Source organism: Callospermophilus lateralis, chromosome 12 (genome assembly GCF_048772815.1).
Source record: "Callospermophilus lateralis isolate mCalLat2 chromosome 12, mCalLat2.hap1, whole genome shotgun sequence".
Classification (NCBI taxonomy): domain Eukaryota; kingdom Metazoa; phylum Chordata; class Mammalia; order Rodentia; family Sciuridae; genus Callospermophilus; species Callospermophilus lateralis.
In genome coordinates, this window is record NC_135316.1 from 88965683 (window position 1) to 88991013 (window position 25331).

The 25331-nt window shown below is 39.1% G+C and overlaps 1 protein-coding gene across 2 annotated transcripts in view; it reads left to right on the top strand.

Annotated features, from left to right (window-relative positions):
* Positions 1-10175: 10175 nt before the first annotated feature.
* Usp12 (ubiquitin specific peptidase 12) overlaps positions 10176-25331 on the top strand; it is an 85138-nt gene continuing 69982 nt past the window's right edge. For both annotated transcript variants that reach the window (XM_076872359.1, XM_076872360.1), the window contains exon 1: positions 10176-10441. In XM_076872359.1, coding sequence (XP_076728474.1) covers positions 10394-10441 — 48 coding nt within the window. In that variant the 5' untranslated portion in view covers positions 10176-10393. The remainder of the gene's footprint in view (positions 10442-25331) is intronic.

Consider the following 25331-nt stretch of genomic DNA (forward strand, 5'->3'; position numbering starts at 1 on the left):
AGGAGTTGGATACAGTAGTGCATGCTTGTGATCCCAGTGACTCAGGTGGCTGAGGCAAGAGGATCACAAGTTGAACTGAGACCCTGTCTCAAAATAAAAAGAGCTAAAGGGTGATAGAGCACCCCTGGGCTCAATCCCCAGTATCAGAAAAAAAAAAAAAAAAGTCTAGTAGGGAAGAACATAAGACAAGTAAACAAATGTCTAACAGTGCACTGTCATGAAATTACATATATAAAGGCTGAGGCGGGGCTTGGGATGTGGCTCAAGCGGTAGCGTGCTCTCCTGGCATGCGTGCTCGCCTGGCATGCGTGCGGCCCGGTTCGATCCTCAGCACCACATACAAAGATGTTGTGTTCGCTGAAAACTGAAAAATAAAGATTAAAATTTATTAAAAAAAAAAAAAAGGCTGAGGGGACTCAGAAGGTACAAATTGTTTTCCCTGAAGGACATGTCAAAGATTTCTAGAATTTCTAACATTAGAGCATATTGTGAAAGATGAGCAGAGATTTGCCAAGTGAAGAATGGGGCAAATACAGCTTGATCATGTAACCTCTTTCCCAAACCAAAACACTCTGGAGAGAGAAAGGAACTATTAATAATTATACTGGACAACAGGTAACATACTGTTTTGGGCAAACCAAGTCACATGATCACACTTGGCAGAATAATATGGAGACAGGTGGAGAAAGGTGGAAGCACCTAGGGAAGACCATAGGAGGAGGGGTGAGGCTGGAGTGGGGGGTGGGGAACTATTCTGGCTGGCAATGGGGACCTGTGGAGGATTTTTGAAGGGAGAGGGCACCATGATCAGATTTGCACTTGGGGACAATAGCTCTGCAGGACTAGAGAGAAGCACTGGGCAAGAGGCTTGTGCAATGGGTCATGGGTGGTGGTGGGTGGATCTCAAGCATTATGAAGGTGAGAATTCAGAGGAAATGCATACACCAGGTCCCCTGAGGTGGAATCTACTGGACTGCAAAGAGAGGGGGACCTGAAGGGAAGAAAAGAAATGAATGATACTAAAATTTCCAGCATGGTGGCTTCTGCTCCTCTTCCTCTGAGCTGGTGACAAGTAGAGAGTGACTTGAGCTGTTCTGCTGTCTCAGAGAGTTGACAGGGATCAGATGCAGGAAGCTGAATCTTTCAGAAAGGAAGTGGTCAATTCAAAAACTGAGTCACTTAATTGAAGGGGTCAGTCCTGAGGGAAAAGAAGGAGTCAAGGTGTCTGTCAGGGAGCAGGAAGGTCCAGGAGCAAGAAATATGGGAGCAGATGGGCAGGGAAGCAGGTATCTGAAGACTGGTTTTATGTTGATTTACAAACACAGCTCATGTATTTACATCTTCTGCACCTACAGAGCCACGATTCAGAATGAAGCAGGGGTTAGGGACAGATACATGGAAGGATCAGTAAGATATGGCTCCTAGAAGGGAGAAGTAGACTGAGGTGACAGAAGAGGTGGGTCTATTGGCAAGTCCAAGTACTGGAAGTAATTGGTGTTCTGGGTACCCAGAGGAGGAATAAAACACAGTATAAATTAATAAATTGGCATTCTGTTTGGTCTATAAGTCCCTTGTGAGGTTTTTAAGATTTTATTATTTTTTATAATAGAATTTCATAATACTTATCATTTTATCTACTTGTCAATGTACAAAGTTAGTGGTTTAAAATATATCCTCCGTGTTGTGCAACATAATCAGTATCTACACCCAGAAGTCTCCATCATCCCCAACAGAAATTCTGTACCGATTGAACACGAACTTCCCATTCTATCCTCCCTTCAACTTCTGGTAACCTGGATTCTACTTTCCATCTTTATAAATTTGATTATTTTTTAAAATTGCTTAATAACTTATTTATATATATATATATATATATATATATATATATATATATATATATATATATATTTATTTATTTATTTATTTATTATGTGGTGCCAAGGATTGAATCCTGTGCCTCACACATGCTAGGCAAATGCTCTACCACCAAGCCACAACCCCAACCCTAAATTTGACTATTTTAGCTCTTTTGTATAAGTGCAATCAAACAATATTAGTCCTTCTGTGTCTGTCTTATTTTACTTAGCTTAGTGTTCTCCAGGTTCATTAATCATGGCATGTGCCAGAATGTTATTTATTTTAAGTACTGAATGGGCAGAACACATTTTGTTTATCCAGTTATCCATCCCTGGACACTTGGGTTGCTTCTACCTTTTGACTATTGTGAAGATTGCTGCTTCAACTATGGTTATACAAATATCTCTTCAATTTTCTGCATTTAATTTTTTTTAATATACCCTCAAAATGGAATTGCTGGAGCATTTGGGTAATTTTATATTTAACATTTTGGAGATCATCATACTGTTTTCCATTGTGCATCATTTTGCATTTCACCAGCAATGTATAAGGATTTCCATTTCTTTTATCCTCACAACTGTTTTTTAAATTATTTTTGTTATTATTATTATTATTTTTGTTGTTATTCTATAGCCATCAGAGTAGATCTTTGCGACTTTTCATTAGAGTTAAGTCTGTCTCCCTTGTAACAAATGTGCTTTTTTTTTTTCTTTAAAGAGAGAGTGAGAGAGAGGGAGAGAGAGAATTTTTTAATATTTATTTTTTAGTATTTGGCAGACACAACATCTTTGTTTGTATGTGGTGCTGAGGATCGAACCTGGGCCGCATGCATGCCAGGTGAGCGCGCTACCGCTTGAGCCACATCCCCAGCCCCAAATGTGCTTTTTGATAAAAGAAAAATTGAGTTTCAGGTCTGATGACTGAGAATCTGACTCTGGGCCCCTTGACATTTCTGTGAGGCCCACTCTGACCTGGCCTCTCTCTGTGCCATGGGTACACAGCATCAGCAAAATTATTTATGAAGGAGTTTTCACTGATGAGTCCTATTACACTTTTTACATCTTATATGTTGGTAAGTCTTTAAGTAGGGCGCTCTGATGATAAATGGGAGAGCCGAGAATAGACCCCAAGGAGACTCAATTTAGATCATGCTTCACCATTTTACAAAGTTGTTCGTATATGTTAGCACCAAATGAGTGAACTGGGTGCAAACTTCATGAATCAGCACAGCCTTTATCCAGCAGTGGAGTCATGTCTCTGGTGGACCCACTTTCCTGGTGGAAAATGAGCCATTGGCCAAAGGAGGAGTCTGTGCTTATATAGGTTACACTGAGAAGTGACTTAATTATTGACAGAGCATGTCAGTTTGGGCACTCAGGAAACATGTCTGTGAGAATTTGAGATTTGTTTTTACTGGGCAACATTTTTACTTGGGGAAGAATGGAGGGCCTGGGGTCAGCGTTCAGTACTTACCTCTTCCCTTGAGGAAGGTGAACAGACCTTCTCCACCCCATGCTGCCACAGGGCCAAAGCAAAAGGGCCAAGTAATCTGAAACCTCTGAATCTGTGAGCTGAAGTGAATCTTTCCCCCTTATAAGTTGATTATCTCAGGAATTTTGTTGTGATGATGTGAAAGCTAATATAGGCTTTAACTTTTAAATGCTTTATTTTGTTAATAAAAGTAATACATTTTCAATATGAAATTTTAAACAAAAATGAAAAACAAAAAAGAAAGGGAAAACCTAACCTCTATAATTCTACACTCCAGAGATAATCATCATTAACAGTAAAACTCATAACCCTCCAAATTTCAGGTGTAAAATTATACCTATTATCTTACATGTTATCTTGAATATTGCAGAGAGGAGTGGCTATGTGTACATGTGTCTCAGTCTGCAGCAGGTGAGTTGGAGAAGCAACCCTGGAATTGAGCTGTGGAGATTTTACCTGAAAGTTCTATTAAAAACAAACAAACAAACAACAAACAAAAAATCTGGTATAATCTCTCATTTGTGTTTCCACAAAGTTTGTGCCAGAAAGTAGATATAACTGCTCCTGTGTGTAACTGAAGTTTTTTTTTTTTAAGTAATTTCAGAGAAAATTGGGAAAGACTAAAACAAATTCCCCTAAAAACAAAACAAAATCAAGAAAAGGTTAAGATGGGAAGTGTTCATAGGACAAGTGCTCTTCCTCTGTTGAGAAAAAGGCAGACCCAGGGCTGCTCTGTGTTCAGGTGGTGGGCGTGCGATCATGTGATCTTCTGATGGACTAGTGATCATTGAATCTCTTTTCTGATTGGATCTTGAGGATGAAGCACTAAAAGCATGAGGATAAAGAGAAATTTCTGGGTGCACTTCCTTTCTTCCCACCTTTCACTTCCCCCATGACTTCTTCCTTTTGGCAGCATAAGAAAAAATAATCCATGACTAACCCTTTTAAAGGAGGCAAATCAATGCTTGCTCTTGATTCATGTGTAAAGAAGCAGTCTTTCTTTACTAGGAGAGTCAGAGCCAACAAGGGCAGAAGATTAGAGCACTAAGAGTCCTAAAGAAGGAATACTCCTGTCCAAGTTCACGTTCAACTTAGGCAGAGGGAAATCAGATATAAACTAGGTTCACATAGATAAGATATATTCAAAAAGAAAAAATTATATTCAAAAAGCTTCCAGTAGTAATTTTAAAATATTGTCATCCAAATATGGTTTTTAATTTTTAAAAATATTCCATTTACCTAATCTTTAAAAGAGTTATACATTCACATGTATGGTTCAACATTCAAAAAGTATAAAAAAGAATCTAGTAAAAACTCTTCTTTGCATCTTGTCTCCTAGTTTACCCACTCCCACAAGCTTGATTCCAGGAAATCAGCATTTGGAACGTCTCGTGTATCTGAAAGTGTTTTCTGTCTGCTAATTATACTTTGGAAGTTTTGTTTTTGTTTGGTATCCCTATGCTTTTCTATTTCAATAGAGTATTTTGAAAGAAAAAAAAAAAGCGAGCCATGACTATTTCTCACAACTGAGGATGGAGCTTGAACATTTTAGGAAACCCCAAGGTAGTACACTGCTCCTCATGGGTTGCCCTAGGTAGGCAGATGAAGGTCAAGTGGCCAGGAGGCCTTGTGAGTATTGACATGAAATCTTAATGTGAAATGCCGGTAAAATCTACAACGCGAACGCCAAACATAAGGTTCAACTCTGCTGAAGCATATAGAAAAAAACTTTATTTGCTCTGTAGTTGGACATACTTACAGCGTAGGTGTTTATCAATTTCAACCTCATTCAGTAACAAGTGTTTATTGAGCATTTGGTATTCTTTCCCCGACTTTAGGCACAGAGCTGTGTAAACAAAAAGACAAGCTCCCAGTTCTCATGAGGTTACACCTAGGAAGGGGACCAGGCAAACAGGCCAGGTTGGATGTCTACCAGGCTAGTGGGAGAGTGTTCCAGGAAGAAGGAACAGCCAGTATAAAGGCTCAGAAGTGCCCTCATCTTGCTGATATTTGAAGAATAGTAGATGAGAGAAGGGAGGTATGCAGTAGAGGTGGAGGGAGAGAGAGGAGGGGGAGGGCTGGGAGTGTTCTCAGTGGCAAAATACTTACCTAGTATATGTAGGCCCTGGGTTCCATGCCCAGCACTAGTAAAACGGAAAAAAGGAGGAAGGGGAGGTGGTTATGGTGGGTAAGATGCTCTAGTATGTGGTAGTCTTTTTGATGATCTAAAATTTTAGAAAAAAATTACTATCTTCTCTGAACCCTTTCCTAAGTCATCACACAGCATTATGACTGTAAATCACACAACTGACTCTCGTCTAATTGAATTTCTCTCAACTGACTAAATAGCTTGACTCTCTCAGGAAACCCCCAAGGTGTCACAGGACCCTTCCAAGTTGTGTACTCATCAACTCTTTTCAACTAATTGACAAAGTTTTGAAGGTAGGACTCTTGTTCCTTAAGGGTCTGTCACAAAGCCTTCATGTATCAGAGACACTCAGCAGCTATTAGACTAAATAAATATAATTCTAATTTACATTGCTGAATGATTGAGGCCCCCAAGAATTGAGTTTGTGGTCAAGATTATCAACCTGTTTTGGCTTTCTCTCTCTTCCCCTCTTGTAACAGTGCCTAATTTTTTTTTTTTTTTCAGAGTGCCTAATGAAAGTATTTGAAAAGTCAAATCTAAGGTCAGCCACTTTTGTGGTACTGGAGCTTGAACCCAGTGGTGCTCTGCCACTGAGCTACATCCCCAACCCTTTTTGAGATCACTAGCCTTGAGCTAGTGCACCATCATATCTAGCAAATTCAGCCACTTTTGAACCTGTTCTAGACAGTTGAAATGACTGCATTATCTTTATCAGTATCTTTTTGGTCTCCTTTAGGCAGACTTTGCTTAGTGAGGAGGTAAATAACAGAGAGAATATTCTAGTTTATATCTATGCTCATGAGAAACAAGGTTATCTCCACAGTGATAGACCTATTGCTTTGACATCTTTTTGAAATTCTCTGCAATGTTTAATCTCAGCAAATTGCAAGATTAGGACTCCAGATTGTTATAAAAAACAAAATACAACGAAAGAGTTTGAAGATAGGCAAATTCCTCCACTTATTACTGGTGGATATGACAGTGGAGACCCAGAGACCATAATCTTTGCTTGTGTGGCTGTGGATCAGATTGTCCTCTTGATTTTCCACACTTAGTTCCATACACTTCATGAAAGACACCCTGTGATACTTCCATAGACATCCTACACTCCTTCCAGTCTGGGTTCTGGCAGGCAGCTTTCTTTCTTCTGGGAAATCACAAGATCCCCCTCTCCACCGTTCATACTGTTCTTTCAGATTATGAAGCTGCCCTCATTCAGTTGGTCTTGCAGGTAGAGATAGTTTTCCCCTCTTTCAGAGCTGACAGTACTTGGTTCTTCTTTTTCTCCATTCATTTTCTCTTTTTTGTGTTATTGGGAATTGAACTGAAGGATACTCTACCAGTTATCTTCAGCTCTTTTTATTTTTTGAGACAGCGTCTCACCAAGTTGCTTAGGACCTTACTAAATTGCTGAGGCTGGCCTGGAACTTGCAATCATCCTATCTCAGCCTCTCGAGTTGCTGGGATATTATAAAAATTGAGGGACAGGTCTGAAGGCAGATAAAATGGCTCTGAGTTCACTGTCCATAAAAATAATCTGTCCGAGTGGATGGTGTCCTTCCTGAGGGCACAGATTTCTCTATTCATCAGTAGATGATCAGTAGGTATTTTTAAACCACATTTTAGTTTTAGTGTTAAGTACAGTATAAAAGAGGGTCCTTGACCTTCCTTTAGGTGAACTATGAGACTCTGGTTTTTTTTTTTTTTGTACTGGGGGTGGAATTGAATTCTGGACCTTATACATGCAAAGCATGTGCTTTAAGGCTGAACTATACCTCAGTACCCACCCCTGCCCTTTTCTTCTCTTTTTCATATTTTATTTCTTTTGTTTCTTTTTATTTATTTTTGTAATACTGGGGGTTGAATCCAGGGGTGCTATACCACTGAGTTATGTCCTATCTTTTTTGTTATTTTTGTTTTGGGACAGTCTCAAGACCAGATTGCCCAGGCTGTCCTCAAATGTGTGATCCTGCTCCTCAATTTCCAAGGTGCTGGAATTACAGGTTTGTGCTACTATGTCTGGCCCAGCTTTGTTCTTTTAAATCTGTGTTTAAATAATGACAAAATTTGGGGCTTATTGGCTATATGCCATCCTGTCTAGCCTGTGTCAGGCATATATCTGTTGTGCAGATGACTTGACTTTACTTGTCTGAACTAAGCTAGCCTTAAAAAGTAAGTCACTAGCCTGGCATAATGGTATCCACCATCCTAGTGACTCAGGTGGCTGAGGTATGAAAATTGCAAGTTCCAGGCTAGTCTCAGCGCTTAAGTGAGACCCTTAGCAACTTCGTAAGAACATGTCTCAAAAAAAAAAAAAAAAAGAACTGGAATGTAGCTCATTGGTAGAGCTTCTGTGAGTTCAATCTCCATCATGACCCCCACCTGCCAAAAATAAAATGAAATACAATACAATAAAATGTTACTAAATTGATTTAAACCAATTCAAAAAAGTACTGCTGTTTTGATTGACATTTGCTGGATGGCTAGATGATATTAGTGCAATAAAGAAGGTTGATTCATTCAATTCTCAAGAGGCAGGGTAGAGAAGGGAAGAGCCTATGAGTTATACAGTTGGAGTATCTGGGTATAGATCCTGGCCCTGTATTCTTGGGCAGTGCAATGATGAATGTCATACTCCTTTGTATATAACATGAGCATGAAATGATAGATCTAAGGTCATCTTTTGGGTCACATTTATGTATCTAAGAGACTGATTAGGAACCTGGCAAATGGCAGGGGCTCTGAAGGAGCAAACTGGCAATGTGAAGAGTGTATTTGCCCTCCCTGACTTTTAAAATGTGGACTTTGCCCATTCAAAGCTTTGCACTTTGCACTAGTGTCAAGCACTATTCTAAACATGTCTCCATGATTTATCCTCTAACACAATTGTTACCCTTCTTTTCCAGATGAGGAAATAGAGACAAAGAAATATCTACTTGAGTACATTTTCTAGATAAAGCCTGATGTAAATCCTAAAGGAGTCAGTGAAGGGCATAGAAACACTGGGACCAAGTCCAGGTAGGCTATAGAAATCTTAGATGTAGAAGTTCTTGTCCAAACAGGAGCAAGACAAGAATGAGAAAGAATCTAGTTGGGTAAAGCTTGTGAATCTAGAGAAGAAAACAAGGAGCAAGCACTCTATTGACCTGAAAGTACAGTGGTGAAAACTAGAGTACTAGCTTACTGGCTTGGTTTCAGTGGTAAAGAAGGAGGGCCCCAGGCTTCCAGGCTTCTATGGGGGGAGGAACCTGGAGGACCAGGCAGCATCATGTGACTTCACTATATTTAATCTGTATTTTTTCCTCAGCCAAGATTATAATGGAATCACTATGGAAACAGCATTCATGTATGAGAAATCTATTTGTCACCCAAATTTTGTTTGAATATTTTTTTTTTTTTTTGAATGCTTTGAACCTATGAGGTGAGGCATACCTGGTTTTGGAGCTTTGTCTGAATTAGACCCTCAAATCCATATAAATGGGGGAATCCACGGCTGGGACTGTACCTCAGTGGTAAAGCGCTTGTCTTGCATGTGTGAGGCACTAGGTTAAATTCTCAGCACCACATATAAATAAGTAAAGGTCCATCAACAATGACCACAAAAAAGCGTTGGGGCGGGGGAACCCAGGAAAGCACTCCACCACTAGTTCATTAGTCAAAAACATGTTTCTAATATAGTGGCTAATGAAGTTACTCTACTATTTTGCAAACAGAAAAAAAGGATGAGCTGCTAGACATGAAAAACAAGGTGCAATGATGAATTTTGTAAAAGACAAAACAAACTGCATCTACTAGCTAACATTGCTTAGGTATTTCTCATAGGACGTTTTTCTCACTTGAGGAGCTTATCTCTAGTAACATCGTTATCAGCGCTGGTTAAGATTTTTTCTTACTTTGCAGCTATTTTAAATTTATGACCAGCAGGCAGGCAGGAATGCAGGATTCATCCTCCCCCTTCAATCCCATTACTTTTCTACTTCGAAAATGTAAACATATATATATTATTGTTTGGCTCTTCCTTTTCATTCGATTACTCTTTTTCTAAGTTTGGGGGTATCTAACTCAGATGGTTCACCCAAATTATGTAAAAGGAAAGAAACCAAGTGTTTGGGACATTTCCCCTCACCCCACCCAGAATTATCCAGGTCATGGTCTGTTCTTTGTTTCGGAAGCAGGGTCTCCTAGCTCATGGCAGGGTGCTGCAAGTCAGTCCTTTCCAGGGTTTCCCCTAGTCGCAGCCACCGGTACTCAGCAGCACAACACGTCTACCCCAAAAACCCCTCCAGCAGCCAGAGCTCTGCGGGAGCGGAGACTCTAGGACCGCGCAGCGGGCGGGAGTGAGCCAATGCCCATCCTCGGCACCGCCCCCGACACACAAAGGGGTGGGGCCAGGCCAGAGTTCTGCGGCTCGCGCACCCAGGCCTGGGAGGCGGGCGCCGAGCAGTGGGCGGGGTCGTACGCTGGCCAGGGAGGGGCTGGAGTTTTGTGGCTGCAGCTACAGAACCGCGGAGGCGGGCGCCGACGGGCGGATTGGGCGTTGCTGCGGTGCAGCGCAACTGCAGGGCTTTAGGGCCTCCGCGGAGCCCGCTTCCCGGCGCGCTGGGCGGGGTGTGCAGCGAGCGGCTTCGCGGGCAGGCGCGGGCCCGGAGGCAGCGGCTGCGCCCTGCGCCGGGGCGGAGCCGGGGGCGGGCGGCCGGCAGGCGGGGGCTAGGGCCGAGGCCGAGAGTGCCTGAGCGCCGGCGGCAACGACGGCAGCGGAGGCCCAGCAGGCTCTGTGCGTGGGTCCGCAGCGGCTCGGGGTCCGCCCGCGGGTTGCGGTGCGAGCGGGGGGCCCGGCTGCCCTCCTCCCCCGCCCGCCGCCGCCGCTGTGATTGGGTGGAAGATGGCGCTGGGCGGATGGAAATCCTAATGACAGTCTCCAAATTCGCTTCCATCTGTACCATGGTAGGTGCGGCGGGAGGGCGGCGAGGGTGGCGCGGAGCCCTCGGTCCGGCGGCGGACGATCCGGGTTCTTGACACTCGGGGCGCTGCCTGAAGGGCCTAGCGCGGGGGCGGTTGGACTGCGCGCCGCGGGCGGCGCGGGGGATGAGCGGCCCGCGCGGCGGGGGAGGGGAGGGGAGGCGGCCGGGGCGGCTTGCGCGTGGCCCAGAGGGGAGACCATGCTGGACGTGGCGGGGGCCGGCTTTGGCCTTTGGGAGCTCCGGGCCAAACCGCTCAAGCCTTCCCGCGGCGCACCAGCCTGCGGGGCGCGGGGTGTGTGCGCGCCAGTCGGAGCGCGGCCGTGGGCCGGGGTCGCTGGAGAAGGGACGCCGAGCTGCGCGTCTCCATTTCCCTCTGGCCGAGCGCCCCGCGGGGAGCTGCCCCTGGCGGGTGTGGGGATCTAGGGGTAGGAAGGAAAGGTCTCATTCCTACCCGGGGAGGGGACGGAAGTCAAGTGCAGATTTCCTCCACGCGCCTCTGGCTAGGCGGAGCCCCCGACCCCATGCTGGGGGGAAGGGGGTGTGTGAGAAGGTGGAAACTTTTAGTGCTGTTGAAATTTTCTCTATTTTCTACTCTCCGAAAGGAACGAGCTCTCGGATTTCCAACTTGTATCCAGGTGGCAGTCTTGTCATTGGAAATCCACGTTAATCTTGAAAAGCAGCGTTAGCTTTCCTGTCATTTGTTTATTTGACTACACCAGACTCCTATGTGTGAGGGACTGACTGACTGTAAGGGCGATTGTATTGTTTTATATAGAACTTTTAAACAGACTTTAGGGGGAAAGTATTACTGCTCCTTAAAAGTTCCGAATTAAGCAAAGTGTGGGTGTGGGTGGGTTTAAAACTTGTTTTTTGTGCTTGGCCACACGATCACTGTTTTCCATACGTGATAGATTCCTTTCATTAGATCTTTTATTTTATTTTTATTTTTTTTTTAAAGAGAGAGAGAGAGAGAGAGAGAATTTTTAATATTTATTTTTAGTTTTCAGCAGACATAACATTTTTGTTTGTATGGGGTGCTGAGCATTGAACCCAGGCTGCACGCATGCCAGGCGAGCGCGCTACCGCTTGAGCCACATCCCCAGCCCCCATTAGATCTTTTATGATCTTTTATATAGGGATTGTAATTTGAGTCATCACCAGCAAAAAGTTATTCTTTGCAATGTGGGCCTGGTGTTATGTTAGTTACTAAGACTTCCGAAATCATTTTCATCTCTCTTCACCCTGTTTCATATAGGAGATCCCCAAGCAGTTTTCCATCAGAGGGTGGTACATTTTATATATTTAAGGAGTGGTGATTCAGATCGCAAAAGTGTGCTAAAAGCTGATTGTCTACGACATGCTATGGAACAATATTAAAAATGGCTGAAATCAGGTGGGCTTAAAATCTACAGTATTAAAGAAGAATGAATCATTGAGAATCCATTTCCGCATGTGGATGATTGTTCTTTCTCACAATTTACATTTTAGGAAAGCATTGGTATTAAGGGGACTCTACTAAAATAATTTCTCAGAATTGGGATAATTATTTTTAGAAATGGTAGTTATTGATTTCGAAACAGATGTAATGATTAAATCTTTTAACAGTGATAATTTTGCCAGATTGCTGGGCTACACAGACTTTGTGGGGCATAGTTCATTGTCAAAGTCTAGGGCTTTAGGAGTGGTGATATTTTTTACTATTAATTCACTTACACAAAGATATGAAGTATTCCCACAAAATGGCACAGACTACTGATGCAGAGGTGGTTAAGCAGTTTCTGCTCTTAGTGTTTACATTCTAGTTGAAGGAGACAAACAATATTTAAATTTGTTAATAAATATAATCAGATTAGAACAAGGAAGCACAGTGAGATTTGCCAACACCACACACTGAATAAGTGGGATTCTCATCTCAAGGATGTCAGACTGAAGCTCTTTCTAGGGCTTCCACTCAGGTGCATTAATTAATTGCATGCAGTGTGTATTTTGTCACTGGCAATACCGAATTGTCTGTGCCTGGTCAAATGAGATCATTCCAAAGGTACTATTAAAATTGGTTATATCCTTTCATATTTAAATAAATTCTAAGGCACTTCCAGAATATGGCTAAATATCTCAAGGTAATTTGAAGTGTTATTTTCTAAAGAAAATTGCCATCCCATCTTCTAAGAATTACAAAGTCAAGAAAAGCAAAGATAATTACTCTGTTTTTTTGTAGATGCTCTGTGCTAGGCTTGGAACACTTCCCATCCTTAGCTGGCCAGTTTGTACCTGTCTTTTTGATCAGGTTGTCTTACCTGAATAATTCTATTTATCTGCCTTTGTAGTTTCACAGTATCTTTTGTAATTTCATACTTAATCTTGTAGTTTTTTTGCTTCTTTCTATTATTATTATTGTTATTATTATTATTTTTTTTTTAAAGGGAGAGAATTTTTTAATATTTATTTTTTTAGTTTTCGGCGGATACAACATCTTTGTTTGTATGTGGTGCTGAGGATCGAACCCAGGCCGCATGCATGCCAGGCGAGCGGGCTACCGCTTGAGCCACATCCCCAGCCCTGTTATTATTATTATTGTTATTATTATTATTTTGAGATGGGTCTCACTGTGTTGCCCAGACCTGACTTGACCTTGTGAACCCAAGTGATCTTCTTACTTCAATCTTCTATGTAGCTGGAACTATAGGTGTGTGCCACCATGCCTGGCTTCTTATCTCTTAGATTGTTAGGGTTTTAAAGTAAAGGACTGTCATTTCTTTCTGCAATTTGATCAGGAGCACTGCCTTTTGCATATAAGAAAAAAAGTTCTCCAAATCCTTTATTTCACTTTTTGACATCCCAAAGTGAATGATTAGTGGGGGTAAGATTGAGTCAGCATGTGGAATAGAGGAGAGAGGCTGGGCTTAACAAAATTATACTTTTCAGAGAGTCAGCAGCTGTGAAAACATTTAGGGTGAGTTGAAATTTAATTCTATAAATATCAAAGTTTACATAATTTATTCATTTGTCAAAATAAGGTGTAGGGCATGTCTACAATAAATACCTTAATTGGATAAGGTAACTTAAAAATAAATGTCTATCTGGCTATGGTGGTGCACCCTGTAATCCCAGTAATTGGGGAAGATGCTCAGGAGAATTGCAAATTGGACACCAGCAATTTATCTGGGCAATTTCTTGAGACCCTGTCTCAAAATAAGAAGCTTCCATGGTAGAGCGCCCCTGGGTTCAATCTCCAGTACCAAGACCCGCCCCTCAACCCCCAGTGCTTTTGAAATGTGTCTTATTCTATATCACTGGTATTCTGCTTACATGTGAAATTAGTAAAATTCATTTTTCTAAACTTAGTATTATAGCCTGACCCAAACAAGTGACTATGTTTAGATTGTAATGTGTAATTTGTAAAGGTACCTCTTCACATACATAGACATACGAGCCTTTTGTATGTCTACGAGGTAGTATATTTTCAGTTTCATGTAATGTTTGTTTTACCTTCTAAGTAGTTTCAGACTTCAGGGCCTGGTTCAGAGTAGCTACCGAATATTTAGTATTATACTTAATTGTGAAAGAATGGGAAAAGTGGTAGAATACCTGAAGAGGGGCTCTGGTTTGAAATTGAGGAGGAGGTAGTAGAATAGACTTTGGTGACAGTGGGTTGTCCATCACGGCTATTACATGGAGACTGATACTGCTTAATATTAGCTCCATAGATGATATCTCTGACTCTGGTTGTCTCTTCAGCTTTGGGTTGTTGGAGTCCTGGTTGGGAAGTTGGGGAAGGAGTTGAGTATGAAAATTCCTTATAGGAGGTTGGTCAGATTGGCACCAGCTGGCCAACCCCTTGTCACAAGGCAGTGAGATAGACCATTAGGAACTGTGGTGTTAATGAGGCCAGGCCACAAGGTTAGGTGAGTTTGACAAGTTGTATTTCTGGAAGAAAAAAAACAAAAACCAAAAAACAAGAAAATTTCCCTGTGTCTAGCATAGTACCCTATAGGTGACTTTAAACTGCTTATTGAAGAAGTCCCAGATTAAGTTGGCTATTTGCCTTTTCTTATTGCTTGAGTCTCAGCCAAGTAAGAGATTTTATGGTCAGTGCAGTCTAGCATCATTGCAGAAGAAAAGGTGGAAACAATGCTCATGTTTAGTTGGAGGGGAGTATGGAGATGAGGGGGTTTTCAGTCTATTGTTATTATAGTTAGAATATTGTATTAAATAATAAAATTTTATCTATTTTTTATCTATTTTGGCTGTTTTTCCTGTAAATGTTAATTTAAGAAGGAAAAAAACTGTAAAATATAGGGAGTTTTCTGTTATTTAAGTGATTGGTTAAAGGAACATTTGAGTATGCTGAGGCTTAGTGGAAGGAGAACATTCAGAAAAAGTATTGCAAATGTTTCATTTAAGCCTCTGATGTTTTAGCTTTGGCTAAAATACACTTTGGGTCCTTAAAATTTCTCATTACAAGCTTGGTGTCGTTGCACAGGCCTGTAATCCTAGTGGCTCAGAAAGCTGAGGCAGGAGAACTGCAAGTTCAGAGCCAGCCTCAGCAACTCAGCGAGGCCCTGTCTCTAAATAAAATATTAAAAAGGGCTTGGGATGTGGCTCAGTGGTTAAGCACCTCTGGGTCTAACTCCCAGCACGCGCCCCCCCCCCCACCCCCAAAAAAATCTCATTACAGAAAATCCAGCAAATAATAGGATAAACAGTGCAAAAATCACCTATTACCTTCAGTATACTTTTTTTGTTAAAAACACTTAATTGAGTTTATACCCTAGAAACAGTTTTACATTGTTTTCTCCTTACGAGATTGTCATGTTCATTTTAAAATTTGTTCAATTTTAAGATAAGCATGGAGAGTTTGATAATATAAAATGATGATATGGTAAGATTATTAACTCAGGCATAGGGATAGGGTGCTAGCTAGGTCATTGACATGTCTTGTGTTTGTAATTATTAGAGGGTAAATTTATATAGTTAGTAGAAATGAAATTTAATATTAGATACTGGGTTTTTTCCTATTTTAGGCACTTATTTATCACAAATAAAGGTAAGACTATTGGGATCTAAAACTTAATTGTTGAAAAACCACAGTATTCAGTGTCATACTCAGTTATGTGGAGTCTGCATAAACATAGTCTTCATATCATCTGGCTTTACTTACTTTCTGACTTTCTCCTACCTCTGGCTAATCTTTTTATAATAGATGAAAAGAAGGTTAATTATCTACTCTATAAAAAATCCATGTTCTCCAGTTTTAGCCAGATTTTATCACAACATATCTTATTGACTTGTTTGATTCTAAGTCCCTAAAGATCCAGTCTACTTTTTGTCACTGATCATATTCCTTTTCTTCTTGCCTGTGAAACCATATTTATTCTGACTGTCTTGAACCTTGTACTGTCTCAGGATGGATTTTTTTTAAGCATTTGTATACTTTGTATAATTCCTTTTCAAAAATTTTAATTTTTTAGATTTAAATAATTTCATTTTGCTTTAGTTTTTGTTTTTTTTTCTTTCAGTAACCCTATTCCAGAAACTTAGTTCTTTTTTTTTTTTTAAACCTGGGATTGAACCCAGAGGTGCTTAACCACTGAGCTACATCCCCAGCCCTTTTTCATATTTTATTTAGAGACATGGTCTTACTGAGTTGGTTAGGGCCTGGCTAAGTTGCTGTTCCTCCTGCTTCAGCCTCCTGAGCTGCTGGGATTACTGGCGTGTACCACCATGCCTGGCTAAATATAGTATTTTATTATGTATCCTGCCTTATGGTATAATAAAAAGAGCAGTTGGACCAGAAAATAAATTCTAGTCCAGATTTTGACATTTAGATGTATTTGGGAAAATCTTTTAAAACTGAATTGGTTTTTCCTCATTTGTGAAATACAGGGATTAAACTAGACAATCTTTAATTACTATTCTTTTATTGTTTTAGATATGAAATTCACTTCTTGATTCCTTGAAAGTTTATAAATGATTATTAATATATTGTTCTCATTTTGGGAACTCATATGTTTTAGATAATATAAAGTGAGCATGGAATTAGACATAGTTAATGTGTATTAAGCCTAGTTTCCCAGTTTCTTTAAAGTTATTGAATTTTTGGAAAATTACAATCCAAAGTGAATATGTATTTTCCTTTAAAAACATTTAGTGAGTGTTGGTGATATCATTTTAGTCACTAAGACTAGACACATAGCTGTTTACATGTTTTGACAGCCTCTTTTTTTTTTTTTTTTTTTTTTTTTGCTAATACCACTTAAGGAAAAAAAAAAAGATTTGAATTGGTTTCCTTTTTTGAGATTCAATATTTTATTCCCCTTCCTGTGAATATGGACAAGTTACTTTTCTGTGCCACAGTTGCCTTATCTGTAAAATGGGGATAAAACAATATGTAGTTAAGGGTTGGCCCATGGATCTTATTATCATTACTCTTCTGAATTCATTTGTTTCCTTTTTTGGATTTGTTTCCTTTTTTTGATGTTAATTGCTGGCTCAACAAATGCTAACGAAAATCAAAATTTGTTTTATTTATAAGATAATTATGTCACTTCATTTTTATTATAAGAAGTATTAATTTATTAATTATATACCTCTGAGGAAGCACTAACTTATTTTGAAATTAAGTATTAAATTATTAAAGCTAAGAGTATAATTGATTATCTTTTTATGTTTTGATAGTTTGTAGAAAGACATCTGCTTTATTTTTCTGGGAAAAAAAATATAACTGGTCTAATTTATGGCATTCCCAAACATATTTTAAAAATTAGACAATTTGGAGCCCAGGAATGGTAGTATATGCCTTTAATCTTAGACACTTGGGTGGCCGAGGCAGAAGGATGCCAAATTTGAGGACAGCCTTGGCAAGTTGGAAGCCAGCTTGGGTAACTTAGAAAACCCTGTTTGAAAATAAAATATAACAAGGGGTTGAGGTTGTAGCTTAGTGATAAAACACCCTTGGGTTTAACCTCCAGTACTTAAAAAAGAAAGTTTAGGGTTTGGGAATTTAGCTCAGTGGCAGAGTGCTTGCCTAGTATGTACAAGAAAGCCCTGAGTTGGGTCCTCCACAACCTGAAGGGAAAAAAAAGTTTAGACAATTTGGAAATACTGCTTTTAGAAGAAGTCTTATTTGATGATTGATTTTTCCCTGTGCTGGCCGTTAAACCCAGAGTTTTGTGAATGTTTTTAGCTTTCAGTGTGCCACTGAGGTACATACTCAGCCCTTAATTTTTTTATACTAAGTGTACACACCAGTTTTTTGGTCATTATTAGAACTAAAAGTGTGTATGTTTAAGTTAGCTTCATACTTTAATCCCTTTAAGATTTTCCCAGTATTTATTGTGGACTTATTAGTAGACTTAATTCCTATTGTTCCCCTATCCACCATCCTTTACTGGAATAAACATTAAAAAAATTATTATTTTTTAGTTGTAGATGGACACAATATCTTTATTTTATTCATTTATTTTTATGTAGTGCTGAGTATTGAACCCAGTGCCTCATGCATGCATGGCAAGTGCTCTACCACTGAGCCATAACCCCAGCCCTCGAATAAATATTTTGTTGGTTGGTTTACACACCCTTAGTCTGCTCTTAGATATCTTGTCTAGAAACTGCTCTCTTCCTGTCTTCTGGGTTGGAAGAGGGTGATTTAAACGTCTGCTATATACATCTTAAGGTGTTGGAAGAAAAATGTGTTAGATACAAAGAATTAAGGGGTGCTAAATTGAAAACTCAGAAAGACATGGTCTTGTGGAAAAACTTGTGAGATTTGTTCACTTAATATCTCATACATATAATTTGTATTAGAAGGAGGTATAATAGACAATTTATGTAAATAAGTTGTTTTGAAGGAAAAACTATTAGATCTTTGATTTCAAAAAAAACAATCCAGAAGATTTAATAGTATGTATGGTAAGATATTTAATGTTGACCATGATTTTAGTAGATGCTATAGCTCCTTTTAATCTTCACTTCATTGGATTGTTCTTTTCTGTTGTTTCTGTACAAGAAGAACCATTGCTTTTTCTAAAATATATTGTGTCTGTAAGAAGTGAGATATAAATTTGCTTATATTCTCCATTTGTAGTGATCCATATGTCTTAAGCTGTCAACCACTGAAAATTTATTTCCACCTTAAAAGAAGTAGACATTTGTTTCTGTGAAAATGGACAGATGTTCTTATTGAAATGCTTCATAGGTGCAGGGACCATTCATGCATTTTCTATTTGTAAACAGTGGTTTCAGTTGTCACAACTTCCAGTGGAGTGTTGTTGTCTTTGATTTTTTTTTAATGCTACTTGTTTCAGTGATTAATAAGCCTCTGCCTAACGACAGCAGTTGACTGTAATTTTTCATAGAGAGGGGTGAATTTTTAGCCAATAGTTTTTTTTTTTTGTTGTTGTTGTTGGTTTTTTTTTTCCTTTCCTTTTTTGGAAGTGAGTGCCTTTCTTCTGTAAGGAATTTAAGGAAGTACTAGTGGAGACCTACTTTATATCAGGGTGTATATAGGTTCTGAGAATATAAAATGACTATGATAAGCTCTAGTCTTAAGGAGCTTACCATTTAGTGTGTCCTAAATGTGTTACACTTGCACTGAGAAAGTAATCCTCTTGGACCCTGGGCAGCCAGGTGGTGTCTGGGTGGATCAGAGATCCTTTCTACCAGTCCCACTCAATGACAGCTGACTTAATGTGTATATTCTTGTGGGCTCTACACATATTATTTTCTATTCAGAGTTGGCCAAATTAGGTATTATTAGTCTCACTTTCACAAAATGAAATAACAAGGTTAATGCCATCCTTACATAAACTAGTGATAGGGTCCATATTTCTTGACTCTCAAATCCATTGTGATATCTACTGGCCAAAATGTTGCAGCTTTGATGGTTGAGATACAATTGTTTCTTTTTTTTTTTTTTAAATATATTTTAGTTGTCAATGGGCCTTTATTTTAATTATTTAAATGTTGTGCTGAGAATCAAACCCAGTGCCTCACACATGCCAGGTAAGTGCTCTACTACTGAGCCACAACCCTGGCCCCCAATTGTTTCTTTATAAATGAGAATTTGGGAATTTTTATCCCTAACTTAGCCGTGTGTGTGTGTGTGTGTGTGTGTGTGTGTGTGTGTATTTTTCTTTGATTCCCATTCCGCTTACCAATTATTCTTTGGTAGGTCATTTATGAAATGGAATAATGGAATAATACACATTATTATAATGTAATATATGTAAAATATATAGCATATATGTAATTATATAACTATATGTGTAATATAAAAATATCGTAATATAATACATAGTGTTATAATTAGTTCAGTTATTGAATAATAATTTTCCCATTATCGGGTGAGATGATATATGTAAAAGTCCCCCCCTTTTTTTTAATCATTATTGGTAGAATTGCTTGTCCTTTTAAGGGAAGGATTGGAGGCATGCTAAGAGATCATGGATAAAACAACTCACAAGTTATCTTTGACAAAGTGTAGTCAGTCAATTTAAAGATTGAAATATGAGCATTTTAATCATTCTGGTTTAGATGCTCAGGTAGCTGATAAAGCAAAGTTTTAGATTATCCTTTAAAGAAACACCTCTCCCCAGTACTGGAGACTGAACCTGAACCCAGGGTTCTCTACTACTACACTATATCCACAGCCCTTTTTATTTTTTATATTATTGAGATAGGGTCTCACTAAGTTGTGAGGCTGGCCTTGAATTTGTAATCCTTCTGCCTCAGCCTCCTGAGGCACTGGGATTACAGGCGTGTGCCACTACATCTGGTTAAGAAAAATCTTTTTGGCTATGTTAGGAATTTATGGCTCAAAGAACTACTGTCTTTTTTTTTTTTTTTTTTTTAATTCCCTTTTAAGGACGGTATCTATGGGTTTGGTTCTCATTCTAATATACAGTTCTTTGCCAAATTGTTTATGGTATGAGGAAGCAGTTAACTTTTGATGTCAGCAAACTCTCTGTACTTTTATGCCGCAGTCTGGCTGGGCACAAAATAACCGAGCCACCACAAAGCCTTGGAGATTCAAATAGCAAATCTTTATTCCTGAACTCTCACCGGCACTCTACCCACACTACCTGGGAAATAATACACTCCCTCCACCGGGCTCTGCGAACCAATTCTCTAAGAACTCAAGGGGAACTCCAAAGGAGCGGGCACCTGAGGCGGCAGGATACGCCCTATTCCCAGCAGGATCCACCCTAAACCCAGAGCTACCCTAATCCCTGAGCAGGGTCACCTTTCAACCCAAAATGCCATGAGTCATTCCTACTTGGCTATGGCTTTCAGCACTTTTATTCTGGTATTTTTTTTTTTTTTTGAAGCTCTAAAACTAAGTATTTGTGCTAATATTTGAAGTATTGGTCTGCCTGGTGTTTTTTAGGGATCCTTGAAAAGAGAACTTTTGTAATTCTTTCAAATTAAAAGGCCTTCTAGGCATAAGTAAGCAATAAAATAAGTCCTAAGATCAAGGAGAGAATAAAAGCTTTCTGTTCTTTGGAATGGAAAATATGTTTATTGTTTGGGATTTTGTAGATTAATGTATGTTTTGTATGTGATTATCTTAGTTTAAAAAGTTAGCCATTATAACTTTTTAGAAGTCTTCCCCCCACCCCCAGAATATTTTCCCATGGTTTTTCTTTGCTGAGGTTGCAAGGATTTTGTGTGTGTGTGTGTGTGTGTGTGTGTGTGTGTTTAGTTTGCTTTATGGAAATATTAATTTGCAGGATGATTAAGGATGGTACCTTGGAGGAAGCAGCTAGTACTTTGAAGTTTGCATAAGGAAGTATGTCTTGGGAGGGCGTTCTCTTTCTGTGAAGCAATGTTATGTTTAGAAGGTTTCAGATTTAATGGCCCCAAGGAAGAAGCTTTGGTTCTTCTAGGAACTAGTAAGGAATTAGGATCAGATGTTTTCACCATTCAATATTTGATGGACTTAAGGGTGTGACACTGATAATTTCCTCTAACTGATGTAATCAGGGTTATTTAGGGAATGTGAAAAAATTTGGAATACTTTGGAAAATGTCAGAGGCTCAAAACTGGACATAAGTAACCAAAGTCAAAAATATTGTCTTTTGATTATGCTAGACAATTTTTTTTTAGATTTGCATATGCTTCTTCAAAAAGAGTTCACTTTTTAAAAAAAATTATTAGTCTCATTTGGTTTTTTTTTTTTTTTTTTGCATTTTTAAATTGGAGGAGGCTTGTATCTCTCTCATAGGGAACCCAACTGAACAAGGACCTTCCCTGTTCTATGACTGAGTACAGAAGGGTTTTGACTTAATCAACTTTGCCTGTGACTGAAAAGAAGAGAGAGAGAGGGAGGGAGGGAGGGAGGGAGGGAGGGAGAATTTTTCAATATTTATTTTTTAGTTCTTGGCGGCCACAACATCTTTGTTTGTATGTGGTGCTGAGGATCGAACCCGGGCCGCACGCATGCCAGGCGAGCGCGCTACCGCTTGAGCCACATCCCCAGCCCCGCAATTTTCAACTTCTAGGGTTTTTTCCCTCAATAAAAACCAAGCCTTATCCTGATAAGCATACTTGTTTATTTGCATCATTGTCTTATTTGAAGTCATCAGAGGGGTGCCCTTTAGCTAAAAAGATACAAGTGTAATCTGTAACTATTTTTGTTTTCTATGTAGTTTATTACTTATTGTTCCCTCTCATTATTATTTTCTTATTGTTGAGGTATAATTGCCAAATACAATTGTCAGTATTTAAGGAATTGTGTTTTAAGGACTTGCTCAAGTTACTGCTCCTTCCAAGCATTCTTTTGTTCAAGAGTCATTATTGCCTTATATCCTTTAAGCCTTTTTTGTGTTTGTTACACTTTTTTTTCATCCTAGATGTTTGTTGACTTAATAGCTTCTTTCTTCTGTTCTATTCCCCTCCCTCCCTCCCTCCCTCTCTCTCTCCCTTTCCTTCTTTCTTTCTCTCTCTCTCTCTCTCTCTCTCTCTCTCTCTCTCTCTCTCTCTCTTTCTTTCTTTCTTTCTTTCTTTCTTTCTTTCTTTCTTTCTTTCTTTCCCAGGTTGTGTTATTTTAGCACTTTAGTGCTAATAGTCTGGGTCTATTGTGATGTTCTTGATTTTTTTTTTAAAGCTAATTACTCATGTTGTCATTAACTGATTTTATAAATTTGAATGTGACTTCTGTAATTTTTGGATTTGCAAGTTACTTAGGGATCTAACATTGTGATTACTTGGTGGTACTGTTGCTAGTACTTCACCCATTGAAATCTCACATAGTCCAAAATAAAGGCATAGAAGGATTTGCTGTCCTAAACCATTTCATTTAATATAGTTCTTGAAACACTGACCAGCACAATTAGACGAAAGAAATGAAAGGGATACACATAGGAAAAGAAGAACTCAAATTGGTACTATTTGCTGATGATATGATTCTATACCTAGAAGACCCTAAAAGTTCCACCAGAAAACTTCGAGAACTAGTAAATAAATTCAGCAAAATAGCAGGATATAAAATCAACACCCATAAATCAAAGGCATTTCTGTATATCAGTGACAAATTCTCATAAAGGGAAATGAGGAAAACTATCCCATTTATGATAGCCTCAAAAAACAAAACAAAACAAAACAAAACCCTTGGGAATCAATTTAACAAAAGAGGTGAAAGATCTATATAATGAAAATTACAGAACCCTAAAAAAAGAAATCAAAGACCTTAGAAGATGGAAAGATATACTTTGCTCTTGGATAGGCAGAATTAGTATTATCAAAATGACCATACTTCCAAAAGCACTATACAGATTTAATGCAATTCCAGTAAAAATTCCAATGACATTCCTCATAGAAATAGAAAAAGCAATCATAAAGTTCATCTGGAAAAATAAGAGACCCAGAATAGCTAAAGCAATCCTTAACAGGAAGAGTGAAGCAGGTGGTATCACTATACCAGACCTTAAACTATACTACAGAGCAATAGTAACAAAAACAACATGATATTGGCACCAAAGAGAGTGGTAGAACAATGGTACAGAATAGAGGACACAGAGACTAACCCACAAAACTATAATTAGCATGTATTAGACAAAGGTGCCAAGAATATGCATTGGAGAAAAGATAGCCTCTTCAACCACTGGTGCTGGGAAAACTGGAAATCCATACGCAACAAAATGAAATTAAACCCCTATCTCTCACCATGCACAAAACTCAACTCAAAATGGATAGGACTTAGGAATACAACCAGAGACCCTGCATCTAATAAGTTTCTTCTCAGCAAAAGAAACTATCTGTCTGGTGAATAGAGAGCCTACATCTTGGGAGCAAATCTTTACCCCTCACACATCAGATAGAGTACTAATCTCTAGGGTATATAAAGAACTCAAAAAGCTAAACGCCAAAAATGCAAATATCCCAATAATAAACGGACCAAGGACCTGAATAGACACTTATCAGAAGAGGATATATAATCAATCAAGAAACATATCAGTAAATGAATTCAGCAAAATATATATATATATATACACACACACACACTCACACACACACACACAGTGGAATATTACTCAGCAATAAATGTTCATCATCGCTAGCAATTAGAGAAATGCAAATCAAAACTGCTCTTAAGATTCCATCTTGGGCTGGGGATGTGGCTCAAGCGGTAGCGCGCTCGCCTGGCATGCGTGCGGCCCCGGGTTCGATCCTCAGCACCACATACAAAGATGTTGTGCCCGCCGAAAACTAAAAAATAAATATTAAAAAAAAAAATTCTCTCTCTCTCTCTGTCTCTCTCACTCTCTCTTAAAAAAAAAAAAAAAGATTCCATCTCACTCCAGTCAGAATGACAGCTATTATGAATACAAACAATAATAAGTGTTTACTAGGATGTGGGGAAAAAGGTACACTCATACATTCCTGGTGGGACTGCAAATTGTGCAGCCAATATGGAAAGCAATATGGAGATTTCTGGGAAAATTGGGAATGGAATCACCATTTGACCCAGCTATCTCTCTCCTTGGTGTATACCCAAAGGACTTAAAAATAGCATACTCCAGGGACACAGCTACATTAATGTGTATAGCAGCACAATTCAAAATAGCTAAACTGTAGAGCCAACCTAGATGCCCTTCAATAGATGAGTGGATTAAAAAAATGTGGCATATATACACAATGGAATATTACTCAGCAGTAAAAGAGAATAAAATCATGGCATTTGCAGATATATGGATGGAGTTAGAGAAGATAATGCTAAGTGAAGTTAGCCAATCCCAAAAAATCAAATGCGGAATGTTTCCTCTGATATAAGGAGGCTGATTCATGGTGGAGTAGGGAGGGGGAGCCTGGAAGGAATAGATGAATTCTAGATAGGATTGGGAGCGGTAGGTAGGGGGTATGGAGGAATGTGATGGACATTATTATTCAGAGTACATGTATATACTTTGTATACATGAATATACTTTGTATACAACCAGAGATGTGACAAATTGTGCTCTATATGTGGAATAAGAATTTTAATGCTATCCATTGTTAAATAAATAAAAAAATTTATTTTAAAAAAGAAAGATTTGGGCTTAGGTAAATTTATAGAATGAATTATTAAAGAGAGGATATTTGGATTCATTTTCTTTTTTGGGAGGTGGGTATTGGGGATTGAACTCGGGGGTGTTCAACCACTGAGCCACATCCCCAACCCTTTTTATTTTATTTAGAGACTTAGTCTCACTGAATTGCTTAGGGCCTCACTGTTTTTGTGGCTGGCTTTGAACTGATGGGTCTCCGGCCTCAGCCTCTCAGCTGCTGGGATTATAGGCATGAGCCACCACGCCCGGCTATTTGGGTACATTTTTGATAAAAACATTAACAAGGTTCTCTATACATGTTACAGGATATTTGTAGAGAAGACTGAA